At 39.0% G+C, this 22,885-nt stretch overlaps 1 protein-coding gene across 1 annotated transcript; it reads right to left on the reverse strand.

The window, feature by feature from the left end:
* Positions 1-755: 755 nt before the first annotated feature.
* On the reverse strand, positions 756-22,549 carry MTCH2 (mitochondrial carrier 2). Its single transcript, XM_081272129.1, has 13 exons — positions 22,323-22,549; positions 19,992-20,076; positions 19,736-19,842; positions 14,461-14,487; positions 14,233-14,295; positions 11,495-11,552; positions 11,185-11,236; positions 10,737-10,796; positions 9,223-9,316; positions 7,389-7,436; positions 6,524-6,591; positions 4,279-4,354; positions 756-2,276 (listed from the first exon to the last, which is right to left on the reverse strand). The coding sequence occupies exons 1-13, from the start codon at positions 22,407-22,409 to the stop codon at positions 2,190-2,192; spliced, it is 912 nt and encodes a 303-aa protein (XP_081128255.1). The 5' UTR covers positions 22,410-22,549; the 3' UTR covers positions 756-2,189.
* Positions 22,550-22,885: the final 336 nt, after the last annotated feature.

Consider the following 22,885-nt stretch of genomic DNA (forward strand, 5'->3'; position numbering starts at 1 on the left):
ACTCACATACACTGCTAGGACCTCCCCAAGACATTTCTCTAGGCAGCAAGCGATGAGGAAGCTCTCATATGGACAAGTTGGTTGGGAGAAAAACTTTCTCACTTGCTTTGGAAAAGTAATCCCCATTTGAGATACCTGAAAAACAGTTATGTTTGGTTAGGAGCAAAAGAACCTCTTACTTGCAACTTTCCCTCCAAGACAAAAATCAGGATGTAAGATTCTCTCTTAAAAACTAGGCAAGTGCCCAACTACTGAGCTGTATCCCCAGTCCTCTGCATGCGTGTGTGTTTGGGGACTGAACCAGGGCTGCTTAATCACTGAGCTACATCCCCAGCCCTTTTTTTTTATTTTGAAGTTGCTGAGGTTGACCCTGAACTTGCAATCCTCCTGCCTTGGCCTCTAGTCACTGGGATTATAGGCATGTGCTACCACACCTGGCTTGCATGAGTGTATGAAGAATATCTAGTTGCATTTACTAACCTATGAATAAACTTCAGTTACGTTAAAATTATTTTATGGAGGACCATAGCTATCGGCCCCTAATGAATCTATAACTTGGATGCAGCAAAAATGAAATGACTCAAATATTTTGACTGAGCATTTCCAGACATTGGTGAATTCAGCTGGCCCTATCATTCAATTCACATAGACAAAACCAAAGCCTTGGTGCCCTCTGCTGGTGGTGGGTTATTACAGTCAGACATGCTTCTCAGAGGGAGGCGTATATGTACACAGAAGCCACAGGATAAACATGGCAAAGTTTTCCTAGATCAGCTTTACTTGAAGATTTTTTTGAGGGGGGAGGGGGGAGAAAAAAGTAGGTAATGTAAAACATTTTTATATTAAAACAAATTCTGATAATATCGAAAAAAATATAAAACTTACATTACTTTTTTAAGACAGAATATTTGACATCAAAGACATTTCGAGTTAAGCTAGTCTCATGAGCTTCAGGTTGTAGCCTAAACCCTGCAGGAGGGAGAAGACCCCTATGTGCCCCAGTTACCTAATATTATGGGTGCTGCTACTTTGATAGACAAATCTAGAAGCAGCAAATTAAGTGCTTACTCATTTGGCAAAGTCCCAGTAGATTAAATAAGTGAAACCATAGGCTTTCTCATTTTAGGGCACATTATAGCCCTGAATAAATAGGAGCTTTATGCTTGAGTTGAATTTTATTTCCTTTGAAAGTGATTTTTCTTCCAAACGTTTATTAACATGCCTGAGGGTATGACATGCGAGGTGATAAATATCCTAAGAACCCTGTGGACTTACGTCCATATTCCCAGATACAAATACGCTTTCTGAGGGTGTCATCAGGAATTAAAACAAATTACTCACCTTTTGCAAAAATAACAAAAAGGAAACAAAACAAAAAACTTAGGAACAAAAGATCGAATATAATGAGAACCATATAGTGATGGAATTTAGGGACTGGCCAATACCTAGCTCTTAGAGAAGGAGGCTACTGCCACACTATTTGCTTTTCATATTTTAGGTAAAAACAAAAACTTCTTTAGGTGGGGGAAAAAATGTCATCATACTTTCTTTCCAAATCTTATTCTTTACAATCATTCTTTCTCTTTGATGTTGGTGACATTTTTTTTTTTCCTCTACAACAGACATGGATGGATGTAGAGATTTTTCTATGGTAATTTAGCAACATACTGTCTGTCCTTTCTTTGAAGTATAAAAGACAAGGTTTTAATTAAATGCTTAGAAGCATATAATGGGAGGCCAACTCTAATAGTTGTTGACTTATTATGGTCTATGCCAGAAAAAGTAATTCATAACCTCCTATATAATATGCCTTTTTAATTCCTTAAATTTTATAGAAGCATTTCTTCTTGGGATTCTACTCTTCATTTCACAAAGCCTTAAATTGAGACTCAAATCAACAACAACCTGCTGGTACCTTTAGGAAAATATAAGTTTTTTTTTCCTTTAGTTTACATAAAACAAGAATCTGGAGCAATAAATGTCCCATTTCAGAATAACTAATGGGGGAATATCAGTGGTAAATGATGTGCTAGGAAAAAGAACAAAAAAGGCAGACACCAGTCACCTCCATTTTCCCAAGATTAAATGATTATTAAAAAAGCGCGCCACACTGTATAGAAATCAACATTCTCTCCCATAATTCTGTGCGTCTGGGACTATAGAAATGTCACTGTCCCTGCCCCACATCTTCAAATTAACATTCTCAGGTCACAACAATAAGTCTTCCCAAAAGGGACCTTCCGGAAAAACAAGCTATTTCCTCGGCTCATATTTCCCTGGGGAAAAAAAAACAAAACACAAATATAGAATGAAGATGGAATAAGTCAAACGAAATCAGCAGAGATCCAATTGGACATGTTTCTAGAAGACACAACTAAAATGACCAGGACAAAACTGGGATCATCACTACCAAACGGCTCCCCCATTACCCCAGTGGTGCTAGATATCAAACTGAGAGCCTGTTCAGGCTCCACAAGTATTCTACCACTGAGCTACAACCCTAGATTGACAAAGGAATTCTCTTCTCTGACAGCCTGAGCTACAGTAGAACTGACTTCATTCAACTTCTCCTCATCGATAAGGCAAAAATTTCTTACTTACAGAGAATGTTCAGTTATGATTTGGATTATTAAAATAGTTATTAATAGCTGTTATTAAATTATTCAATCATGAAGAGCACTTAGAACAATGTTAAACACTCAGTTAAGTACTTTTCTTTTTCTTTTTCAGTGCTAAGGATTGAACCTAAGGCCTCACACATGCTGGGCAAGCACCCTACCATTTATCTTTTTAATGAAATGGTCAAGGTTCTAAATTTGGGGGTGGAATGGTACTAAAAATTGAACTCAGGGGCACTTGACCACTGAGCCACATCCTTGGCCCTTGTATTTTATTTAGAGACAGGGTCTCGCGCAGTTGCTTAGCACCTCGATTTTGCTGAGGCAGGCTTTGAGTTTGTGATCCTCCTGCCTCAGCCTCCCAAGCTGCTGGGATTGCAGACATGTACCACTGTGCATGGCTCAAATTTCTAATTAAAAGAAAAAAAAAACTTCATGTGAAAAGGAATCATAATGAACATAATGGTCTGGTTATTTTGAGAATTCCGTGGAAATTCCAAGTCTAATGTCTGATATATAGTGAATGCCCAATCCAGATGATCTGTTGTTAAGCATCTGTAGGATAACTGTTCCCTAGGTGTGTGTCTTGACACCCTAGTCCATTTTCAACCTTCTTTCTATAGTAGGAAGTTAGTTAAAAGTGGGGAAAGAAAGGCCATATTTTGAAATGGGGACCCACTAGGAGACTATCCAATAAAGAAAATTCACGATTGGTCTGTATGAAAATAACTCGAGGGTTCTAGTGTGGCATACAGCGTATGCACGCTGAGCAAAACCAACCACAGCAACCCTTAGGCCTTTTCATCAGTGCTCAGCTGTGAACAAAGGCCTTTGTCATAAGTATCACTAGAGTCATAAAATAATGCAACAAAGAGTGTCTTTATACACTTTCTTCTACAATCCTTTAAAAAGTGCCTCCCACTCAAAAACAGCTTTAAACTGATGGCCATTTTAAGTGTTCCATGCTGAATTTACTCCTCAGCTATATAATATTTTAGTTTCTGACAGAGTTTGATTTAGATTGATGAAAAATATTTGGTTGCAAATGACACGCCTCCCAGTAAGTGAAATCATAAACTGGAGTCTGGACAAAATCATTCACTAAGATTTTAACAAATGTTAAAAACAGTAACCAGCCCATTTTTAACATTTGTTACAAAATTTTTTTCATAAACAGTAATTTCTTGTTTTTTAGTCTCCTCATCCCAACTGTGGGAAAAGACTTAAATATATAAGGAGATTCTGAGGAGTGAAAAAAAATGTGAATTTGAGGAGCTGGAGTATAGCTCAGTGGCAGAACATGTGCTTAGCATGCAAATGACCCTGAGTTCAATCCCCAACACCAAAAAAGGCAAGTTTGAAACTGTCTGAAATGGAGGCAATCATTTGAATAATTAGGATAATTATCTATCTGGATCCTATTTGTAACTTGAATGTTATCACTCAAATAAATGGCTTCCAGTTCACATCTAGGGATTCTTACTTCTTCCTTTCCTCTGCTGATGATTTCTAAGCATTATATTTTATAATTACGCTAGAGTGGGTACATAGAACACTGTAAAGGGTATGCTAATTAGTAGTTACAGAGTAAGCTTACAAGAATTAACCTAGAATTCCAGCGATGTTAAGAAAACAAAACAAGAGAGTGGGAAAGAAGTACCTCTTTCTGTAGCGTGCACCAGCAATCTATCCAAGAACTATATATTGGGGAATAAGGAGGGCATCCACCAGCAAGCCTGAAACAGAAAAAAAAAAAAAAGATTAGGTATTCACACTAATTTTACAAAACATCCTCAAGAGTCTGACAAATCTTTTATAAAATTTCTTTCTATGTAGAAGATTCTCTCCCAGGTAGTTTTTGTTGTATGAAAATACTATACTAGAGGAGGAGAAAAATCAACCCCAGAATTAGACTCCATATCAACAAATAGTAGGCCAAACTTCAACCTAATTTTCTACATTTGAGTTTCACAATAGAGTTTGATTGAACTCTAGAACACAGAAACTGCATGGTAAAGAACAGGGAAGGGATTTAAAAACTGATTTTCACAAAGAACCTAAATATGACAATGGATATAAATACTGATGACTATGTGCTCCTACTCAAATATAATCCATAATCCACTTCTTGAAAAAATTATAAGAAATAATACATTAAACTCATTTTTCAAGTATGCTCTGGGCAAAAATGAAGCAGTTGCTCCAAAAATCAGAAAACAGAAGGTAACATGATAGTCTGTTCAAAACTCTACACAGCTAATGACATATTATGTCAGCTACCATAATGTAATGGTTTTGAATCAAAACAAAAGGCAAAACTTCTGCCCAACTTGGTACAATCACTTGGTATCTAGAAGTTGGAAATCAAGCCAGGCGAGGTGGTTCATGCCTATAATCCCAGCTGCTCAGGATGAGGCAGGGTGATCACAAGTTCAAAGCCAGCCTCAGCAACTTAACATCTCAAAATAAAACACAAAAAGGGTTGGGGATGTGGCTCAGTGGCTAAGCACCCCTGGATTCAATCTCTGGAACCAAAAAAAAAAAAAAAAAAAACAAAACAAAACAAAACAAAACAAAACAAAGAAAGTACAATAACTTTCTTTTTGGTACTGATGATTGAACCCTGGGGCTCTTAACCACTGAGCCACATCTCCAGCCCTTTTTATGCTTCTTTTTTTTTTTTTTTAAATATTTTATTTTTAGTTCTTGGCGGACACAACATCTTTGTTGGTATGTGGTGCTGAGGATCGAACCCGGGTCGCACGTATGCCAGGCGAGCGCGCTACCGCTTGAGCCACATCCCCAGCCCTTTATGCTTCTTTTTTAAAATACTTTTTTAGTTGTTGATGGATCTTTATTTATTTAATATGTGGTGCTGAGAATCGAACCCAATGCCTTGCACATGCTCACAAGTGCTCTACCACTGAACTACAATCCTGGGTCCCTTTTTATGTTTTATTTTGAGACAGGATCTCAATAAATTGCTGAGGGCCTCACTCAGTCCCTGAGGCTGGCTCTGAACTTGGAATCCCCCTGCCTCAGCCTTCTGAGCTGCTGGGATTACAGGCATGCACCACCACTCCCTGCTGTAAGTAGAATAATCTAATACTTGACCTTTTGAGGATAGGACCTATATAGTTTGTAAATGCATATCAATTTTTAAAAATTTATAAATACACAGGGTATTGTGGTACAGGCCTGTAATCCCAGCTATTTTGGGAGCCTGAGGCAGGAGGATCACATGTTCAAGACCAACCTGAACAACTTAGTGATATCCTGTCTCAAAGAAAAAAATAAAAAGAACTGGAGATATAGCTCAATGGTAGAGTTCCCTTGGGTTCCACTGCCAGTAATGGAAAAATAAATAAATGTTTAAGAAATACTATTTATGCCTTTCTGTATTCCAAAAAAAGGATATGAGGTAGTTGCTTACAAATATAAATTAATACTGCTGCATGAGGGCATATAGAGAAAAAATTACGAATCTAATACTAGCATTAAGTACATATTTACTTCCCAAATTCCCACTAGTACTGCCCTGTCAGGCATACAGGCAGCCAATTATCAGATAAGAAATGTAAAGTATAGGGGCAGGAGTTGTGGCTCAGCAGCAACTGGGTGAGGCACTAGGTTCGATCCTCAGCACCACATAAAAATAAAATAAAGATGTGTGTCCACGGAAAACTAAAATAAATACATACATACATACATACATACATACACACACAAAATAAAGGTATTAAAAAATTCTCTTAAAAAAAAAAAAAAAAAGAAAGAAAGAAATGTAAAGTATAGGAGTTGGGGTATATAGCTCAGTGGTGGAGCACTAGTATGCGTAATGTCCTAGGTTTTATCCCCAGAAATGGAACAAACAAACAACAACAAAAGGAATGCAAAGTACTTACCCACAGTTGTTGACGGCCATAAGGTTAGATACAAGCACAAAGGGATACGTCAACATACTGGCAAAAAACTGCAAAATGGCAAAAAGATAGCTAAATTATTAGGCCATTTCTGCTCTTCATTCTCTTCTTTCCTTTTAAAGGCCTAGTACTATAATAATCAACTACTTCAGTTTCTCAGTATCCCCAAAGAGACCAAGTTACACAATTTTTCGCCTGGAGATGCTTCTTCCTCCTAATATATCATTACAACCATTATTTTAACAAAGGTCACAAAATCTGCTTATCCTGAGACTAAGTTCTCATTCAAATAAAAATGAACTACATTATTTAAGAGAAAAAAATAAATATAATTCTACATCTATATACAGTACAAAGGAAGCATTTCAATCACCCTTGAGGAAAATAAGAGCTCTTTCCAAAGACTATGCAAAGTAAAGGCCTGCTATTAGCTGGGTGTGGTGTGTGCCTATCATCCCAGCTATTCCAGGAGGCTGAGGATCACTTAGAGCCCAGGAGTTTGAGACCAGCCTGGTAACACAGGGAGACATCATCATACATACATACATAAAGGTCAATATTCCAAGACCCCACAGTGATTAAAGAGGGTAAAGTTCTCTAGTGTTAGATGAACAGGACACAGTATTTACCCTTTGAAAGCTGAATAGCACCAAACTATGTGGGCTGTTATTACTGTTGCTATGAGGCAGCAACTGCATCATTTCTTACATTTGACAAACATTATCAAGTCTGAGGGAGATTTCCCAAGTGAGACATCTCGTGGCTTTAAAGCAGTGATCAAACAGGCCAAATTTAAAAGAAAAACAAAACTATTCTTAGAAGGTTAATAGGATTAAACAAAACTCACTCCTGTGACAGCTTGGGAATAACTTTTCATTTCATTCATGGTGGAAACCTAGAACAAGAAAAGAGCCTCTATTAGAATGAACCAGAATATTAAGCTGATATTAAGTTAACTGTCCCCAACATAACAATATATTTTATATCTAAATTATCAGTTTCTTTGACAACATGAAAATTCATTTTGAGAATAAAAATACAAAATATTGAGTACAAATATTAAAAAACAGCAGTCAGAATGATCAATCTGATTCAAGACTGACAAAGGCCTATTACATTAGGATGGTTTAAGAACAAATGTAATAGCCTTAATATTCCAAAAACAAAGGAAAACGAGATCAGTAAACTATCTTTCCATGTCCCAGTAATACAGTTCCTGAAAAACTTTGTTTATATAGCCAAGAGACAATTCACTACCTCTATATACAGATTTGGACCAGGCACCTTGGAAAAGCTCCATCCCTATAGTCAAGAACCCTACAATGCTGGGTGCAATGGTGCAAGCCTATAATCCCAGCAGCTCTGGAGGCTGAGGCAGGAGGATAGTGAGTTCAAAGACTGTCTCAGCAACTCAGTGAGGCCCTAAGCAACTCAGTGAGATCCTGTCTCTAAATACAATATAAAAAAGGGCTGGGGCTGGGGATGTAGCTCAGTGGTTAAGTGCCCCTGGATTCAATCCCTACTACCAAAATAAATAAAATAAAATTAGATATTGCTGGGCAAGGTGACACATGCCTATAATCCAAATGGCTCACGAAACTGAGGCAGGGGGATCTCAAGTTCAAAGCCAGCCTTAGCAATTTTTAAGGCCTTATGTCTAAATTAAAAAAAAAAAAAAAAAAAGGCTGGGGATGTGACTAAGTGGTTAAGAGAAGGGCCTCTGTGTTCAATCCCTGGTACCAAAAAAAAAAAAAAAAAAATTAGGTATCAATGAAGAGGTGATCTTAGCTGGGCACAGTAGTACATGCCTGTAATCTCAACTACTAGGGAGGCTGAGGCAGGAAGATTTCAAGTTTAAGGCTGCCTGGGTAACTTAGTAAGATCCTGTCTTAAGACACAAAATAAAATGGGCTTGGTATATAACTCAGAGGGAAAATGCTTGGCTAGCATGTACAAGGCCCTGGTTCAATCCCCACTACTAACCCTCTGCAAAAAAGTGATCTCTTTATAAACAACATGAAATAATGACAGGACTGGATTCCTCAGAGACTTTTTAAGGTGCATCTCTGTTAGCCTTGGAAAACTCACCTGATCATTTTTTTTCTATATAATGTTTAGTTTGTCATGAAGAAAGAGCATGAGGAAAAGACTACAGTAAACAAAGACGAATCGGGGGAGAGAAACGGAGAGAGAAGGGAAAGCATATGGAAATGGTAGGAGACCTTCAAGGATACATAAAATTATAAGAGGTTATGAGGGGCAAGGGGGAGGGAAAAAAAAAAAAAAAAAAAAAAGGGAGAGAATTGAACAACAGCAGGGGAGGTAGAGAGGGAAGATGGGAGGGGAGGGGAGGGGAGGGGGGATAGTAGGGGTTAGGAAAGGTAGCAGAATACAACAGTCACTAATATGGCATTATGTAAAAATGCGAATATGTAACAGATGTGATTCTGCAATCTGTATTTGGGGTGAAAATGGGAGTTCAAAGCACAATTTGAGTCTAATGTATGAAAGATGATATATCATGAACTATGTAATGCGATAAATAATCAATAAAAAAAAAAAAAAAAAATAATGTTTAGTTTGTCATATTAACAAACTCCTATCTTGCTTTAAAGCTAAAGGAGCTATCAGGTAAATGTAAAAAGCCCACACCAGCACAAGTCACCAAGGTTACAACCTACCCCGCTATCCAGTGCATAGGTATTGACGAGGTAGGCCAGTGAGTTACAGAGCCACAAAGAAATGATGTCACCTAGGAGGCGAGGAATTAGACCCCTACATGAAGAAACAATAAAAATAAGAACCAAAAAATGTGATCAGTGAAAAGAAAATCCACTCAAACACTTCTTAAAACATTCTAGGGGATTGAAGACATCAATTCCAGAATCTAGACCTCACAGCTAGTTCAGTCTATCTGACACTCTTGCACGTAGGCTAACCTCCAATGACTTTTGATCCCATTTTTAAAATGCAGGTCAGCCTTGCCCCTCTCAACTATGGCCAATGGCTCACTTTACTATTAATAACTGTAAGCAGGGAAGCCAAATATTTGTGAGCTACTTTGAAGAAAAGACTTAAATTAGGTTTTACTAAACAATGTGATATTTAATTTGGAGGGAAAGAAAGGAGAAAAATTGCCAAGTGAGAGAATGTCCAAATATATACAGATGAGAGACATAAAAAAACTTATTTCCAGGGGCTAGGGTTGTGGCTCAGTGGTAGAGCACTTGCCTAGCATGCATGAGGCACTGGGTTCGATCCCCGGCACCACATGAAAATAAACAAATAAAATAATAAAGGTATTGTGTCCATTTACAACTTAAAAAAAAAAAAAGTTTCCAGGGTCTGGGTGACCTAAGTGAGGTGGCATGGATCGGTGGGAAGAAAATTATTCTGCAGACTGAAGACTAGGGTTCAAATGCCAGCTTCATCCTTCATTAGCAGGTCATAGGCAGCAAATGAATGCTCTTTAGCAGGAGTGCTTTTTCAATTTTGAAAATATGGCTAATGATGGCTGTCTGCCTATTTTCTAGAGTATTGATGATAATTAACAAACAAACAAATGAACAAATTGGGACTGGGAGTAGAGCTCAGTGGCTCAGTAGTAGAGTGCATGCTTAGAATATGCAAAGCCCTGGATTCAATCCCAATCAATCAATCAATCAATCAAGTAGTGGAAACTCTCTGAAAATTCAAAAGGATCATTTAGTTATTAACACAAAGTTTTTCTTAATAGAAGAATACATGTAGTAGTCTAAATTCTTCCAAAGTAAATTCAAGCTTTGCAAAAACTTACTCTTAGGACAGGGAAAATACATGGTAAAACAATCTTTCTGTTTTTCAAAAATTAATTTTCCTGCTCGGTGTGGTGGCACATGCCTGTAATCCCAGCAACTCAGGAGGCTGAGGGAGGAGGATCACAAGCTTGAGGCCTGCCCAGCAACTTGCTGAGATGCTATCTCAAAATAAAAAGGGCTGGGATGTAGCTCAGTGGTAGAGCACCCCAGGGTTCAATCCCCAGTACTAAAAAAAAAAAAAAAAAAAAAAAAAAAAATTCAGAGAAGGCTAAATGGAGATTAACATAATCCAGGAAGTACCTTTTCCATAGGGATTAAAAAAGACTCACTGTCTTCATTCTCAAAAAAAGCTTTTCTAACACACAAAAATCACATGTAGACAAATAGCATTTACTCACGCAAAAAATCCTAGAATGCCCTCTTCCCGATAGATGGTTACTATGGAGTCACAAAGTCCACTAGGTACAGAACAAGGAAAGATAAAGTATGTTAAGATCATGTTGGAGCTATAAAAAAGCAATTTCAATGATTACTTGTGACAAAGTCAAATTTACAACCTTCCCTAGCACTTTCTCACTCTGCAAAGATAGTTAAATTTGAAGAATAAAGTGTAGATATCAACTATGAAGGGTGTAGGATACAGAGTTCAGGGTGAATTGGGTTTCAGTGGCTCTGCAATTTACTCTTCCGTCCTCAGGAGACTTTTAGCCCTGCCTGCCTGGGCCTATTTTGTCTTATTTTATTGCTTTTTGTACATATTAAATGATGCATTCACATATGAATTTGTTCTACAAATGCTAAGGAATCATAAAAATGTAAAGTAGCAAAGCTAAACAAAATACTTACCAGTACTTGGATTCTCTGCCAATGAACTGTACCATAGATCTCAGAGTGATCACTGTAGAACACAGAGAAAAGATTCTTAAAACTATGTTGAGATAGATTTTGATAGCCCTGAAAAAAAAAAAAAAGGTTTTCCACCTAAAGATACTTTGCTCTCTGGAAAAATCAGAGAAAAGCTAAAACAAACAAACAAAATACATGCATGTAAAGCACTTTGGTCAACTCCTATGTCAACCTATTTCAGTGGTCAGGAGAGATCAAGTTGTAAAAGAAAGATCAGAAATCAGATTTCAGTTATCAACTGCAAACATACCGTGGAAGGGATGTGTGATGAGGGTAGCAGCAGAACGAGCGATCATCTCTCGAGTTGTCTAGAAACAATCAACACACAACTTCTGAAATCTAAATAAACAATACTTGAATTCTTGTGAGAAGGAATGTGGGTAAATATTACAATACAGGATTTTAAAAAGGGGGACCACAGCCCCTTTGGATAATGGATAATACTCATTTCATCACATCTCTCACTGATGGATTTCAATGTTATAGTTACTTCTTAAAATCTTGCTGCAAACCAGATTTCTCAAACTGAATACTAAAAAAAAAATTTCACTCATAGAAAAAGAAACAGAAAGGGCCACCAGCTAAAATATTCTATGAGGCCTGTATTTAGACTGAATTGGTCTCTCATTGTGAGTGATTTCAGGGAGACTATCTATGCTAGACAAATGTCAGACTGCTCTATGAAATCTGCACCAACATCTCAATGAGAATAGAAGAGCTTTGATTTTTAATCATAACCCTGTAACTGTGCAATCTGAGAGCTGCTGGGATTATCCCAATTTATCTTTTTAGTTTAGGACTCTGTAAGGAGATGATAAGGAAAGTTAAATTACAACACATGGAGGTAGGGCCTGGTGTCATAAAGCAAATTTGTCATTTTTTCGGGGGGTGGGTAAATAACATGCACAGGGCCTGTTTCTTATTTTAGCACTTCTGCACTATAAGTTTTCAACACTATTAGAAGACTTTCAGTAAAAAAAAAAAACAAAAAAAAAACAAAAAAAAAAAAAAAACATCTTGTTGAGGGGCTAGGAGGCAAAAAGGAGGAAATAAAGAAGCACAGAAGAGGACAATGAGATATGACATCCTTAGTAGAAGGCAAGATTTCACTATTGCCAGAAAAAACTCTGTCACTCATTTTTGCATTTAATCATTCCCTTCAGTTATGGAGTTGACATTCTTCACCTCTATACTAAAGGTAGTTCTGAGAAGATCCTATGGGACAGGATGGCTAACTAAAATTAAGCAAATAAAAAGTGTACATTACTATATCCCTACATTTTATTTATTTATTTATTTTTGGTTACTAGGGATTGAACCCAGGGGTAGTTTACCACTGAGTTATATCCTCAGCCCTTTTTCTTTTTCTTCGCCATATTCCCAGCATTTTAAAATTTATTTTACTTTTTGAGACAGGGTCTCACTAAGTTGCTTAGGGCCTTGCTCAATTGCTGAGGCTGGCTTTGCACTTGTGATCCTCCTGCCTCCTGAGCTGGTGGGATTACAGATGAACCCAATACTCGCACATGCAATTATTTTATCACTGAGCTAGACCCCCCAACCCACTATATCCCTACTTTTAAACAAACTGATCTCTCAAAAAGTTTCAGAAGACATCTGATTTATCTGATACCTAGACCTTTAGAAATGGCTGTTTTAGAATAAATATTTTAGAAGGTAGTAATTATTGAAAAGTTGTTACATCATAGAAGACAAGACAATATGATGTCTAAGAATTAAAAGTGGTTCTGAGCCGGGCGTGGTGGCGCACGCCTATAATCTCAGCGGCTCAGGAGGCAGGAAGATCATGAGTTCAAAGCCAGTCATAGCAAAAGTGAGGCACTAAGCACTACAAAATAGGGCTCAGTGGTCAAGTGCCCCTGAGTTCAATCCCTGGTACCAAAAAAAAAAAAAAAAAAAAAAAAAGTGATTCTGAAAGCCAGGCATGAAAGAAACCTCAATGGGGGATGGGGAGGGGGGAGACTGGAGGAACTTTGATTGGGCAGAGGGGAGGGAGGGAAGCAGAGGGGGCGAGGGGGCATGGTGGAACGAGATGAACATCATTACCCTAGGTACATGTATGAATGCACCTATGGTATGATGCTACATTGGGTGTAACCAGAGAAATGAAAAATTGTGTTCCATTTGTGTACATGAATCCAAATGCATTCTGCTATCATGTATAACTAATTAGAACAAATTAAAAAAAGAAACCTCAATGACAGAAGATGGAGGTGGGAAATGAGTGATAGGACACCTTCAGAGTCAGAATAACATAGAAGCATCTCTGAATAAATAAAACCCAATACATACAGGGTCTGACCCCAATTTTAACACTTCTGTACCGTAAGTTTTCAACTCTATTAGAAGACTTTCAGTAAAAACTCTTTGATTTTTTTTTTAATTAGAGCTTTATGGGGGGAGGGGGGGTGTAAATAATTCCAACACATAGTAGTTGGAATCACACCAACAAATTCATACATGCACGGAAGTTAATTTCAGTTCATGATCCCCCCCTTTTCTATCCTGTCCTTTCAGCAAAAACCTCTTCAATGTTAAATAGGAAATGAGTGGACATGCTGGGTGTGGTGGCGCACTCCTATAATCCCAGCAGCTTTGGAGTCTGACACGGAGGATTTAGAGTTCAAAGCCAGGCTCAGCAACTGTGAGGCACTGTCTCTAAATAAAACACAAAATAGGGCGGGGGATGTGGCTCGGTGGTGGAGTACCCCAGAGTTTAATCCCTGGTACCAACCAACAAATAAACAAACAAACAACAATAACAACAACAAAAAACAAGTGGGCAAAACAAATTCCCTTGACTCGCTAAGCAGCAAGCACTCACTGCTCCTCTCTTATTTATGTCATGCATGTAGGAAAGCCCAATTTAAATTGAAGGTTTAATTCCATTTGGAAACAGGTCATGTGATGCCACACCACTTACAGTTTGAGCTAGGTAAATAGCAAGAAATATTATTCATCTCTTACCTCTTTGATAACTCGGTCAAAGGAAGATGAACCTTCTTTTTGTACATTTGTAGGTCCTAACTCCTACAAATTAAACAAACAAAAAATCTTGGAGATCTTGGAGGTTTTAAATAGAATTTCAACCAAGATAAAAATGAAACTACTTGGCTTTTCCCCCAAAGAAGCCCAAATGGCAATAATAACTTGAAAGGGAAAGGGGATCACACATAGAAAGCAGCTTCAACATACCTCAACCTTGTCGAATTCCTGGTAATGCTACAGAAGAAATGCAAAGAAAGAATAATTAGGCTGTTAACATGTCACGTGAGAGACGACAAATGAAAATTCTACTGGCATAAAATAGGTGATTTTTTTGTGTGTGGGGGGAGGGAGACTACAAATCTATTGATTTCTACTTCTAATTAATCAACTAGAAATAAATGTCTCCAAGATGATATTATTGCTAAGTTTAATCTATTAAAAAAACAAGCAAATGATCATGAAAAAGCTATTTTTCTTGTAATACTGAGGCCTGAACCCAGGGGCACTCTACACTGAACTACACCACCAGCCTTTTATTTTAAGACAAGGTCTTGCCTAGGCTGGCTTGAACTAACAATCCTTCTGCTTCAGTCTCCTGTGAAAATTTATTTTTTAAAAATTTAACCTTTATTTATTTGTTGTTTCGTTTTTATGTGGTGCTGAGGATTGTACCCAGGGCCTCACCTGTCCTAAGCAGGCGCTCTACCTCTGAGCCACAACCCCAGCCAGAAAACTAAACAAAACACAGCCAAGGATGGTAGAGCACACCTGAAGCCCCAGCACAGGAGGGTTCCAAGAGTCCTGGAGATCAACACTAACCTGAGCAACATGGAAACCCTCCCACCCACCCTCATGGTCTCAAAGAAAACAAAAAAAAAGAAGCCAAAAAGAACATTATTTACTAAACATACACGTTCAACAGAAAATAAGTTGGTAAAAACACAGCTCCCAGGCTGGGGCAGTAGCTCAGTGGCAGAGCACTTGCTTCACTTGTGTTTGATCCTTAGCACCACATAAAAATCAAACAAATAAAATAAAGGCATTCTGTCCCTCTACTACTACTACAAAACAAAAACAAAAACAAACAAACAAAAACCATAAAACAAAACAAAAAACGCAGTTCAAGGTTCCAAACCCTCTCATGGAAAAAGCAGAATCAATACCACATTAGGACAAAACTCTTTTCTTCACTACACAAAACAACAGAGAATTGAAATCATCTCAGTTTTCCTTTAGTATCTGACTTTCTAAAATAGGCAAGTGAGATTTTTTTTCCTCTTCTGGAGAAGACAATATGAACACCACTAAAGCCCAGACTATTATCAGATGAGGAAATATTGTTTGTGGGATATTACAGAAATAGAAAGTGGGCTAAGTGGCAAGAAAATAATCAGACAATTCAGTTTCTTATTATATGACAATAAGTTTTATTTTCTAGTCATATCAGATTTTAAAAGAGATATTTTGTAAAAAGAATTACTTAAAAAAAAATCAAGGGCTGGAGTTATGGCTCAGTGGTAAAGTGCTCACCTAGCAAGCACGAGGCACTGGGTTCGATCCTCAGCACCACCTAAATATAAAATAAAGATATTGTGTCTACCTAAAACTAAAAAAATAAATATTAAAAAAAAATCAGAGGCAAGAGCTGGGGGTATAGCTCAGTGGTAGAGCACTTGCCTAGCTCTGGGTTCAACCCCTAGCACTGCAAAACAAACAAAAGCAAGAGAAGAAATGTTAATATTAAATGTTAATTATGTGCTTTGGCAAAATTTTGGGTTTGTGGCTAGAATTAATTCTAATGGTTTCAGATCTCTTTAAACATTTTCACTCATTTCCAGATTTTGTTTTTTACCTCATTGATAAAATTGTCTACTTCATCTCTTCTATATTATCATGAACAAAATAAAATTCTTATTCAGATATACAGAACACTCCTTGTAAAGATTACTAGTTTTCTTCATCTTGAATAGGTCTTTCTTCAAACTGCATAAGTGGCTTTTGATACTAGTGCTATTATATTTCTTCTTTTCCACATTTAAAAAATTGATATATTATAGTTTTACATAATGATGGAATCTGTTATGTATTTGTATATGCACACAATATAAAAATGCAATTTGGCCAATATCACTCCCCAGTAAGTACTGTTACATTTCACTGCACTGTACATGTGAAACATCTTCAGGGTATCTGGCTACCTCAAGTTTGTCTTAGTTTTCCTGTACATAAAGAAACTTGTTCTCAAGCATTAATTTTGCTTTTAGTTTAGGTCTATACATAAACCTCTATGACTAGATAACAACTGCCTTTCCGTATGTAAATCTCATTAAGGTGAGAACACTTTCACTGAGCCCAGAGCAGGGTGTTGTTGGAAAGGATAGAGTGTAAACACCCACCCAAACACCGGCCCATTAACACTCTGGCACTCGGCCTGGTGGTCACCTGAAATGATGCTTCTAGATTGAGCAAAACAAATGAAGGGTAAAAGAGCCTCTGTGTGAGGAAAACTAAAAAACCTCTCAAGGTCAACAAAGCCTGCACAGAATTCAAAATCTGAGTCAACTAAGTAATGAAACTGACCAATAAAATCATGATTTGTTTATCGGATGATAAAACCATAGAACTGGAGGCAACTTTAATGGCTTAAAAAAATACACTGAGCCGGGAACAGTGGTACACGAACGGAGTCCCATCAGCTCAGGAAGCTGAGGCAGGAGGATTGTGAGTTCAAAGTCAGCCTAAGCAATTTAGTGAGGTTGTAAGGAATTTAGTGAGACTCTAAGCAACTTAACAAGACCTTGTCTAAATAAAATATTTAGGGGATTGGGATAATGGCTCAGTGGTTAAGAAACCCTGGGTTCAATCCTCATATCAAAAACAAAAAACAAAAAACAAAACAAAAAAAACACTGAAGATTGTATGAAGTACTATTTAAATGAGCAGTTAGTAAACACATTTTAATGTGATATATATACTATATAGTTTGAAAATATTATAGAGATTTAGTGAGCATATATCTGCTTGTGCACATGCCCTCTCTCTATCACTTGTTTTGTTTGGTGTAGGGGGTTGAACCTATTGTTTCCCGCATGGTTAGGATGCACTCTTATCACTGAGCTTCAGCCCTGCTGCTATACTTTTTTAAGAATTACAGTAAAGAAGATAACTTACCCCTGGTGCTAGGAGACAGAATAACCAACTAGAAAAACCCATGTTTATATTCTCAACCATATTCATGCTGTACAACCTTCCTTTGTACTGTTCTGATACAGAATTTTCATTCATAACACCTTTATAAATATAGCAAAGGACAATTGTGCCTGCAGAAGCACTTTCTAAACACTAAGGCTGCCTTTAAAGTTAATTCAGCTTGAGCTACACTATACTAGGTGCCACTGAGAAATCAGAATAATCAAAATGATAATACAAGCTTTCCTATTAAAAGTAAAAAGCTGGGAAAACAAAAGGATCACTAAGAAAGAAACAAATGTAACTGATGTTTGTAACTTTTGACTTTTCTTCCCTTTTGGGGAAGGATAATCCACATTTTACTTGTATATGCCTTTGCCATGTTGAGGATATAACCTTCAACAGAAGGAGCAAGGAAGGGGCATACACATGGGCTGGAACTCGTACTGTCCTCCCTTCCTTTAAGGCCATGTGCAAACCTACATGGGTTTTTTTGACACTAGATTGCTCCCTACTGTCCCCAAACTGACCAGGGACAGAGACCCAAACTTCTCTCTTTGATGCTTTAGCTCCTTTTGTTTTTCCATCCCAAAATTTTATTCCTGAAGTGAGAGAGAACACCAAGACACCCTGACCCAACCTCTCTTCCAAGCCTTCTGTAGAAGCCACCTCATCACCGAGGCTGACAACACAGACTCCTAACAACTGGTGACACCATCCACCCTGAGACCAAGACAGTGGGCATGAGTGCCTTATGTGTGTTAGGCAGGGCCACTATGGCAGGATGTGGAAAGTCACAGGGCTCCTGGGGTGTGCCTGAAAGTGGGGGCCAAAAGGTCCAAGAAGCCAAGGACATACATTTATTTGTCATGGAAGTCCACATGGGCTCCAGACTTGAACATTTCTTTTGCAGAAAGCTCCATAATTTCTGGGCAGACATTCTGCACTCCACCAGCTCCCTCTTTGTCCTCAACTCCTGCAGTCTTTTTTCTAAGTATGGGTCTCTGGAGGTTTCCCAGGCCAATTACTGCATATCTGTGTCCAGGGGACCTAGGGCATAGCTCAGTCTCCTCAAGCTAGGTTTCTCGGTGGCAAGACTGGAACATTATGTCACAGGCAATCTTCCATGCACAGTACAACGTCCAGCCCTTGAAAGACTACAGGGCACAGAGGTATGAGATGTTAACTGCAGTCCTGCTGAGGATAGGACTGTCAAGGAAGGCCTTCGGGATGCTGGTTCAGAGCCCAGTAGATATTCACTTCAGCTAGGTCATCCAGGTTCATGGAGCCTTTGGAAACGCTGCCAAGAGTGCCCATATTGTTGATGAGCAGCACTCACAGCAGCCTCTCAGGCTTGAGGAGCTCCTAAAAGGTTGCCTATCGGCCAAGAAGCCCAGGTTAGCAAGCACCTAGGTCACATGCAAGCCAGGTGATCACAGGTCTAGCTTGGCCTCCAGCTGCCATAGTACCTCATCACTGTGAGAACTTAGGAGGAACACCACGTTCAAGGCTGGGCCAGTGACCTGCTGAAGCCACTCTTCTTGCCATTGCCATTTTTCAGGTCACCGACCTCTGCCTGTTGGCACTGGGAACTAAGATCTAGCACTAACCACACAGTCATAGTAGAAGCCTTGAGTGATTATGATAGCATGGGCCAGGGTGGGAACCTAAAATTTAGGGGGCTTAGCCCTGGGAGGTGATGTTTTTAAAAATATTTAATGGGCTGGGGGTAGCCCAGAGGTAAAATTCATGCCTAGCATGTGTGAGGCACTAGCATAATTAAACAAAAAAAAAAAAAGAAAAAAAAAAAGAAAACCACACATCTCAAATATATGGAAAAAATTTAAAATACACTTACTTATATTTCCATCACCAAGGAACCATGACTTTCAAGGAACCTAGTATGAGGGTGCTGATCCCTTGGGGGGAACCCTAAACACTCTGCTCAAGATCTGTTACCTTCTTAAAGTGCCACAGATATAGCTGAAGTTCTACCACTCATCCCTTTCCCCTTCCCCAAAACAGGTACCATGCATTAATGTACAGTTTGATAAGTTTTTAAAGAACTTTAAAAATTAATGCATACACAGAAAAATGCATAGAACACCAATGTACAATATAATAATCAAAATACCTTGTCCATATAGCCATGTCCATGGTGATTAAAATCCAATGTCCATATAACTCTTATAGCTAGTTATAAATGTTACATTGAAATTGCTCTTAATTAGTAGAATAAATTGCATAAAAGGCAACTAGAACCTATAAGAACATTAGTTGATTTACCTCTTACCTGTAAAACTTTACCATGGACAACAGTTCCAAGGACTCCTGAACACAGTCTTGGAGTTAAGCCTGTGAACAACCCACGCCTCCCATCGATACTTGCAATGTGCTGAGCTAGGAACACAAGAGATTTAAGTTCTAGTTCAAAGAAATGATTACATAGAAATTTCAAGACAACATGCCTTCCACGTATTTTCTTTTAGTAACTTTTGCCTACCACAGTCTCAATGTCACCCATTTCCCAATAAATCAAAGTTACTTACCGTAACAAAAGAGACCAGGAAGCTGACATACTTGCCGCCCAAAAATATTTCGTCCTATTGTTGGGGCAAGAGGCTCATATCCCACCTTTAAAAGTAAGGGAATAAATACATTAATACTAAGCAATATTCCCAGAATGCTTTGGCTGCAAGGTCTTGAATAAAGAACAAAATCAGGGTCATAATTTTTAACACACTTTACGTTTTCCAAAGCAGTGATGAATTGTCATCTCTGTCAGTTTTTTGTTCTGTCAAACTGATTAAGACTGGGTTCAATAAACTACAAGTTGCTTTTTAGTTCAAAAGTCTTTAAAGTAAAAACCACGTAGCCAAGATAGATTAATGTCAGGGTTGTTTTTGTTTTTTTAGTGCTGGGGATTAAACCTAGGGGAGCTCTACCACTGACAAACACTTCCTAGCCCTTTTTATTTTGAGACAGGATTTTGCTAAATTGCATAGGCTAGCCTTGAATTTTCGATGTTTCTGCCTCAGCCTCCCCAGTAGCTGGGATTACAGACCAATATAATAATATCAGTTTTTTGAGAACTGAAAAATAGAATAAGGAAACTTTTGTGTTAGGAACATTTTACTGAAGAGGCTCAAAAAATATTTTCTAGAGAAAATCAAGGGCATTTAAAACATTTGAACAAAATAAGATAATATCCATCCACTAAGCCAGCATCAACTGCCATTTGGCTAACTAGACAAAACACTCAAAAGACAAAGGCAGACATACCTGAGTAACTGACTTGGGAAAAAAATTACAAGTTAGGTTCATATTACATGAACACACTCATTAACAGTCTAAGGAAAGTCATTTATACAATTAATGACTGACATTTTATTTGTACAATATATGTAGAATTTCTAGTGCTATGAGGATATTTGAGAGAATAATGCTCAGTTTTGGCTTTCGTTGCCGTGATTCCTTACAATTAAATAATTCCAGAGAGTGCTGCCATGTAACTATTTTTGAAACCAGTATTTGGGAATTTCACCAAAACCCCTGAGATACTTGGCAACCCATAGATGTTATGAAATCAGAATTAAGGCTATTCAAGTTTTTGAGGTAAGACTTCTGAATGTCACTAAAAAACGTCTCCTGAAGATCTGCTGAGTGGTGGGTTCACATTAGGTATACTAGAGAATGCTATCATCTCATGCTATCTAGCCTGAAAGGTGTCAATTCTCTATTTTAGACATCGCAGTACATTTCAATCAGTCTTTGTCCTAGTTCAAATAATTTATTTTACAATATCCTTTTACATATGGAATCTGAATCTACAGGAGTCAACTGAGCAACAAATAATCTGGATTAATAACATCTCAAGAATAATATATATCCCTGGTGAACTGTATAGTTTTTAGGGAAAGGCAGAGGACAGGGATTCTAAAATCTATTTTCCTCCTTATTATCAAGCACAAGATAATTATGTCAATGCTCAATGAAATTTAAAAAGAAAAAAGAATGACCTGGCCATAAAGAGGAAATTTGGAAAAGCAATTGAAAATACTATCTATCATCAGCTAAAATCTGGCCTACTTGCCTGTGAGTAGAAAATACCATTTAATAAATATTTTACGGTAGATGAAAAACTAAGGACAGGCAAGAGAAGACATCAGGAGTTTAATGCTCATGTTTAAACTCGCCCAAACTCTTTTAACTGATTTCCAGCTCTGGCAAACGTGATTTACATTGTCATGAACCACATGGGCTGCTGCAGGACAGCACTCAATGGATTCTTTCGAAATTTGACTTCATTATCACTTCTGAAAGAACTCCTTGTGTTTATCTGAGTATCTGGTGTTAAAATCTCTGAACAGAATAGCAGTAGTAACAGTAGCAAGGAAAAAAGGAAGAAAAGCGAATAAAAATAATAAAATGTCGGGTTTCCTATGACTTCAAATTTGTCTTCAACAAATACTTCCTGTCCTGCATTTGAGAATTTTTTGCCGGGGTGGGGGGAGGGAGCCAGGTAAGGTGAATGCTAATCTCAGAGGGGTGAAGGGGAGAGTCTGGATCCCTAGGTGGCGACCCGCCAGGATTAACCTCGGGGAAGGTAAAAAACAAAGTTCAGAGGTGCCACTGAGCAGGACAGGGTGGCAGTTGGCTGTGGGAGGAGGAGTGGGCCTCACCGCCTGGAGGGGAGGCGAGACCTCGGAGAGGCCCAAGAGAGAGGCTCCGCGGGTCGGTGGAGAGGGAAGAGGGCAACAGGGAAGGGGCAGCATCCCGGAGGTGGAAGGCCGAGGCAAGGCTGGAGCCGATCCGCAGCCGCCCTGCGCAGGGGCGACCCGGCGGGCGCTGGAGGGGAAGGGAGTGGCGACGACTCATACCTGGATGAGCACTTTCACGTACATGAGCGGCTGAGACAGGATGGTGAGACCGGAGCCCAGGAGAACCTGACTGGCCGCGTCCGCCATGATGGCACCCGCGGACGGACAGACAGACCAAGCCACCAAGCGACAGAGCCGGTCGCAGATCACGTGCCGGGGCCGCCGGCTCCACTGGCCCGCCCGCGGCGCGCGCGCGCGCGCACGCACCGGCGCGCCCCGTCCCAGGCCCCGCCCACCACCCCTCCCTGAGAAACGGCAGGCGCTCGCGAACGGGCTCTGGGGGCGGGCGGGGCTTGGGGGCGGGCGGGGCTTAGGGGCGGGGGGCGCACGCGTAGTGTAGTGGGACCCACGCCCGCCACGGGGAGTGACAGTTTCTCTAGCGCATGCGTGTGTGGAACTGTCCGGAAGGAGAAGCCAGGGTGTGGCAATGGGGTGTGTGTGACCCTGACAGCAAAGGCAAGGTCAGAGGAATAAAAAGAATTGAATGGGAGTCTGCGATTTGCTTCCTCCGTGCCTGCCCGTGAGCGTCAACTACATAGGATGCCTGGGGTATTCGGCGTCAT

The sequence above is a fragment of the Spermophilus citellus genome (genome assembly GCF_964194105.1).
Source record: "Spermophilus citellus genome assembly, chromosome: 2".
Classification (NCBI taxonomy): Eukaryota; Metazoa; Chordata; class Mammalia; order Rodentia; family Sciuridae; genus Spermophilus; species Spermophilus citellus.

Bases quoted from the DNA above. Each gene is read 5' to 3' on its own strand.
- MTCH2 (XM_081272129.1), bottom strand. From the start codon at position 22,409: ATGGCGGACGCGGCCAGTCAGGTTCTCCTGGGCTCCGGTCTCACCATC. The intron at 14,488-19,735 runs GTAAGAGGTAAA...TTTCTTCTGTAG, and splicing joins TCCATGGTAAAGTTTTACAG to CATTACCAGGAATTCGACAA. The intron at 6,592-7,388 runs GTGAGTTTTGTT...GCCATTTTGCAG, and splicing joins ATTCCCAAGCTGTCACAGGA to TTTTTTGCCAGTATGTTGAC.